The 6,000-nt window shown below is 44.9% G+C and overlaps 1 protein-coding gene across 1 annotated transcript in view; it reads right to left on the bottom strand.

Moving 5' to 3' along the window:
* The window catches only part of HMCN2 (hemicentin 2), a 145,018-nt gene extending 139,339 nt beyond the window's left edge, over positions 1 to 5,679 (bottom strand). The window contains exon 1 of the mRNA XM_037797992.1: positions 5,451 to 5,679. Within this exon, the coding sequence (XP_037653920.1) occupies positions 5,451 to 5,670 (220 nt within the window). The 5' untranslated portion in view covers positions 5,671 to 5,679. The remainder of the gene's footprint in view (positions 1 to 5,450) is intronic.
* Positions 5,680 to 6,000: the final 321 nt, after the last annotated feature.

Raw genomic sequence — 6,000 nt, forward strand, 5'->3', positions numbered from 1 at the left:
CTGTTCAAAATAGCAGAGGGGAAAAAGCCCAAAATATTTAGAAATGATCTTTAAAAGAATGGGTGGAACCTGTAGGAAAAAAAAAAAAAGAAAAACTGTAACTCTTTACTAAAGGAAATAAATCCACAAACACAGGAAGAGGCATGCAATGACCCCATACAGGAATAAATGAGCTTTTTAAAATGATGATTCTTCCCCAAATCAAGATTTAACACAATTCCTGAAAAATCCCAGCAGGAAAAAAGTTTTTGAAGTTGACTAAGGTTTTCTAGATTTCATCTGAAAGAACAAATGTTCAAGAATATTGAAGAATATTCTGAAAAATTAGAATATAAACGAAACATAATATGAATAAGGCACTGACCTATGTAGCTTTGGAAATGAGAGGAGTCTGTAAAACTATAGGGAAAAGGAACTGTCCTCTGGTTAATAAAGTTGTCTCTATTTGGAGTAAGGTTAACAATTCTAAAACCACTACATATATACAGAATTGAACAATTAAGTAAATGGGAGGTGTTTTGTTACTTTTGTAGTGGGAGGTTCTAGATAAGCAAGAGGAGGAGATTAGAATGATCTGTGTGGTAATGTATTAGAGTTGGAGAGGTCAGTATGAACTCAGGTTTAGCTTACTATAGATACAGATGATTACATATGGGAATATTTACAGATATAGGTATATACACAGATTACATATACAACATATGTCTCCCTGTTCTGTCAGCCGACAGGGCCTAGAAGCAACACCACCCTAGGAGCAACCAGCACATCCAGCACCCAGATCTTGGTTTCTAATACCATTTTCCTATAAAAGGAACCAGGACTCCTTGGAGAAATGTCTGATTCTAAGGCTGGGGTGGGGATTGGGGAGGTGGGCAGGAAATTTACAAGATAAGCCTGGGGCATCGTCTAGTGTCAGAAATTAAGAAAGTGCTAAAAAAAGAAAACAAAACAAAAAATCCTTCAACAATGGGGTTACGTCAAAAGGGACACAGGAGCCGCCAGCTGAAGGAACTCCAGTAGCAAGAGCTAGAACAAATTGCGAAACAAAATAAATAAAGTAGCATTGGATTACATCCCAAAGTATAAAATAAAAATCTATGAGTCTGTACTTATATAAATAAATGATCAGTCTAATAAATAAATGGAGCAGAAGAAGCAAATCTCCCATGCAGAAGAATTCCAAATAATTTATGAAGATTCTCAATGCTCGAGGAGGTGGCGTATAATTCCCTACTTTGTAAGTGTGGGCTGAGCGTCGTATTTTCTTTCAAAGAGTACAGTAGGAAAGGGAAGAAGAGTAACTTTATGGTAGAGAAACCTGACAAACATACCCCAGCCAAGTGATCAAGGTCAACATCAACAGTAAGTCATATGGCGAGTTTGCATCCTTGATAGGAGGTTATGGGAATGGCAGTTTACTTCTGTGATTTTACTTCTAAAAATACAGAAGAAAACACCAGACAAACCCAAATTGAGGGATATTCTACAAAATATCTGAGCAGTACTCCTTAAAACTGTCAAGGTCATCAAAAACAAGGAAAGTTTGAGAAACTGTCACAGCCAACAGGAGCCTAATGGGACGTGACTACTAAGTATAATATGGAATCCTGGCTGGGATGTAAGATGCTAATAATGGGGGAAACTGGGTGGGGTATATGGGAATTTTCTGTACTGTCTTCTCAACAATTCTGTAAATCTAAAACTGTTCTAAAATAAAGTTTTTTAAAAGAGATTCAAAAAGGAAAAAAGAATATGAGTAAGGATTCTCCCTATTAGTACTCATTATTAAGCCAAACAATTAATGTGGTGTGTTCCTGGTAAAAGAATTGTCAGACAATGGGGTGGAATGGAAAGGCCAGATAAATTCCTAATAGGTAAAGCAATTTGGGAGAAAGGCGGGATCCAAATGAATGAAAAAGAAAGGATTATTTGATAAAATGGACCTGGACAATTAACTCCCCCATTCTCAAAGAATTGTACTAGATTCTTTTTTACAACATGCACCAACTTTTTAAAATTCCAGGTTTAAACAAATATTTATTTAAGAGAGAGATAAAATGCTAAGAGAGAAAGAGAGAAAACATAACATTTTTAAAAGCCAAAACAACTGATTTTACGATTAAAAAAAAAAACTTTCTAAGTATGCAAGTGGCAAAGTCACACACACACACAAAATCAACAGATTTCTCTACATAAACATTTAAAACTTCCAAAAATCAGGAATCACAAACAATACTAAAAGGCAAGCAACCAGGAAAAATAGTAACCACACTCCAAAAAAATAATATCGTTGATATAAAGTCCTCACATCAATTGATAAGAAAACCACTAAAATCCCAATGAAAAAATCAGCAAAGAAACTAACAATGTACAAAAGAAGAAATACACACACAAAATCTAGTGAACATTTGAAAACCTATTGAACCTCACTAGCAATTAAAAAAATACCATTTTCCACTTTTCAAATTAGAAAAAAAAAAAGGTTTTTATCGTAATTCCCAGTATTGGGGACAGCTGAACTGAAACGGACCCCTCAAGTACTTCTGGAGGAACTTTAAACTCCTGAAGCATTCTAGAAAACAATTTGAAGAGCCATCCACCTGCTCAGTGCCTTCAAAATGGCTTAGGGATTCCACTTCTAGAAACTTAATCCCACGGGAAAAAAAAAATCAAATATGCAAAGATTTATACAGGACAGTGTTTTCTGCAACATTTTAATAGAGAGAAACGGAAAACAACCTAAATTTTCAGCCAAAATAAAATGGTTAGCTAAATTATAATTTTTATACTAGAGAAACACATCAATTTTATCACTAAAAAGGGTTTTTTAAAAAAAATATTTTTGAAGCACAGGCATAAGGTTTATCCCCACTGTGTGTAGCTCAGAAGCACAATTTGCCCTGCATGCCCCAGGCCAGGCTGATTCCAGCCCATCTCTTGGGGCTTCTTTAAGAAAGCCCTTTCGGTGCGCAGCCCTGAGGAGCCAGAACAGTCAGCCAAAACCCCAATTTATCAAGCCCCTCTTCCACTAAAGGAATTCATTTGCTGAATCAAAAGGCACAGCTAAACCCAAACCACAGCTCCAGTCCCTCCTCAGAAAGCTTCAGTGGCTGCTCATGGCCCATAGAAGGAAATCTAAATCCTCCAAATCCTCAGCCTGGCAGTCATGATCTGGCCCAGTCTCTCTCCTCTCCACTTATCCCATTTCATTCCTCCTATGCTCTGCCTCCCACACTCACCTGTCTCTGCATGTCAGCCACCCAGACCATCCTCCAGCAACTACCCAAGCAAGCATCCCAAGCACCTAGCATGGACCAGGCACACGGTTGGAATACGGCAAACATGCATTTATGTTCTTCAAGCCCTGTTCAAACGCTGCTTCCCCAGAAAGGCTTGCATTCGTTCCCTCCCTTGCTGACTGATGGCCAGGAGCTGGTACCTGAGACAGCACATGACACTTTTTACTCTCCACCTGGCTTGTCCCAACAGACTGCCAGCTTCTGTGAACAAATTCTGCACACATCAGGTGCTCAATAAATGCTGAAGCCTCTCCCCCCATCCCCTCCATGCCTGAACGTGGGAGTATTTTTAGGGAGGGTGGTGGTTTAAGAGACAGGGAGATTGGTTTTTTGTTTCATGGAGGTTGGAGTGATGGGATGAGACTGGATAAGGCTGGAAAGTTGAACACCCGCACAGTGCCCAGAGGGGAGGGGAAAGTTTGGGGGGGCTGGTGCTTTATGAAACTGCTGGCCAGAGGTAGGGTAGCAGGGCCAACCCTCAGGAGCCCTCAGACCTCATGTCTGGCTCTGAAAGGCTGCTATGCACTCTGCAGCTGCAGCCAAGCATGTTAGAGACAAATATGGATTATGAATCAGAAACTAAGTCAACCTGGCCATTGGCCTTGGGGAAATTTCATCTGTATCCTGAGCCTCAGTTTCCCCAACTGTAAGATTAGGGTGTGAACTAGATATGATTTACAAGCTCCCTCAACACAATGTCTTTGGAAGCCCAAGAAAAGTTCAGAAAGGGGGTGAGAAAGTTGGAAGGAGAGAGAATGATCTGTTTCCTAGCTGAAGCCCCAGGACACATCACAAACTCCACCTCCTCACAAACCCCTCAGCCTTGTTGCCTCCTGACAACAAGGCTGTCCTTTGATGTTCCTAGAAACCTTGTCCTAGCCCCTGGCTTCTGGTCTTTGGGCTGCACAGAGCCCTGGGGAGCCCAGAACTTCCGGAAACAAGAGGCCTTGAAGTACCTAGACAATAAACATAGCCTAAAACCTGCATGGAATTATATCTCCCACTGTTGCCTATTTTTCAAATATGTATAATGATGTTATGACTAATAAATGCAATTTCTTCTAAAGGGGCATACTAACGCTTTTAGTTGTGTATTTTCTCAGCACAAGAATACTTAGTGGTGCAATTTTGCAGAAGATCTGCAAATGTTTTGGATTTCATAAAGCCATCCTTCTGGATGGAGGGGTGGATAGATGGAGGGACGTGATAAAGCAAATACAGTGAAATATTTGTCATCAAATCTAGATGGTGGACATACAGATATTCGGTGTCCTTTTTTTTTTTTTTCAAATTTTCTGTAAGTTTGAAATTTTTCATGATAAAACGTTCGGAAAAATAAAAGTGGCCCTTCTTTCTAGGCAACAAAGTCCAGAACCTCAAGCACATGGTGCAGCAGTTCTCCCTGTAGTTGCCCACCCTCTCGAAGGAGGGCCCTAACCCGGAGCTGAAAGGAAAGGGGCTCCGGGGGACCCTGAGGTGCCGCCTGCTGAGGAGAAAGAGTTGCGGTGGGAGACCTGGCAGTGAGAAGAGGTTGGGTAGAGGCAGGGTGCTAGGCAGCAGGCGAGGGGCGCCGCCATTTTCTTAGTGAGAACAGGGAGGGTGCAAGACCCAATAAGGATGAGTAGGCTCCTTCCTGGATTAGATGGTGGACCCCATTTTGTCCCAAGTCCTGCCACGGAGGGCGTTTCTGACTTCCAAGGCCCGTTTTGGAAGAGAATTTTAAGAACTGACAAGAGGAAAAACACAAAACCTGCTAACGTTCATCGCGTGCCAGACAGATCCTTGACGCCAATATGTCATTTCAACGTCTCAGCAAGTTGCAGACACATCTTCACCCCCGTCATAAATGGGAAAAGTGAAGCTCAGGACTTGCTGAAGCAAGGAGGTGGCCGGGCAGGATTTGAACGCAAAGCGCCCAGGCTCTCGTCCACTAGCCCGACAGCACGAAGCCAGGAGGCTCAGGAAAGTGGGGAGAGCAGATTCCCCGAGAGAGCGAAGGGAAGTCTGCAAAGTGGGAGAAAGCGCCGCCGCCCAGCTGCCAAGACGTCACTGACGTCCAGGTGCGTCCGGGACGCAACAGCTGGCTAGCAGGCGGGCAGGCGTGCGCGCCTCGACCCGACGACCGCCCGCCGGAAGTCGCGGGAACGCTACCTGGGTCGTGGAAAGGCACCAGCGCATAGCTGGAGATGGCCTGGCTGCGGCGGCTCAGGCTGCGCTCCAGAATGCGCGAGGCGCCGTCGATCACCTGCATCAGGTCGTCCCACATGGAGCCCGTGACGTCGAAGACGAAGGCCAGGGTGGCGTCCCCCGTGGTAGGAGGCAGCGCGGTCCCGCGCGCACTGGCCACCACCGCTGTCGCGGAGACAGCCATCAGCACCTGCAGGAGCCGCGCTGCGGACATCGTGCCGAGCGCGCCAGATAGGTGGCGGCTGCCGTGGGTGCAAGGCACACAGTCTGAGGGAGCGCGACGCGGCCGCTTCGCACCACCCAGCCGCAGTCCGACGCGCGTCTGCAGCGCTGCGCCCTGCTCCCGTCGGACGCGGCCGGTGCGCGTGGGACGCCGGCTAGCGGCGGGGTCCCCCTGCTGGGAGCCGGAGGCGGGTCCTAAAGCCCACCCCGTTCAGGGTCACGGGCCCGCCTCCCCTCCTCCCCTCACCGTGACTCAAACTTTTCCGGCTCGCCAGTCCAGAACCGAGGTTAG

Source organism: Choloepus didactylus, chromosome 10, assembly GCF_015220235.1.
Source record: "Choloepus didactylus isolate mChoDid1 chromosome 10, mChoDid1.pri, whole genome shotgun sequence".
Taxonomy (NCBI): Eukaryota; Metazoa; Chordata; class Mammalia; order Pilosa; family Megalonychidae; genus Choloepus; species Choloepus didactylus.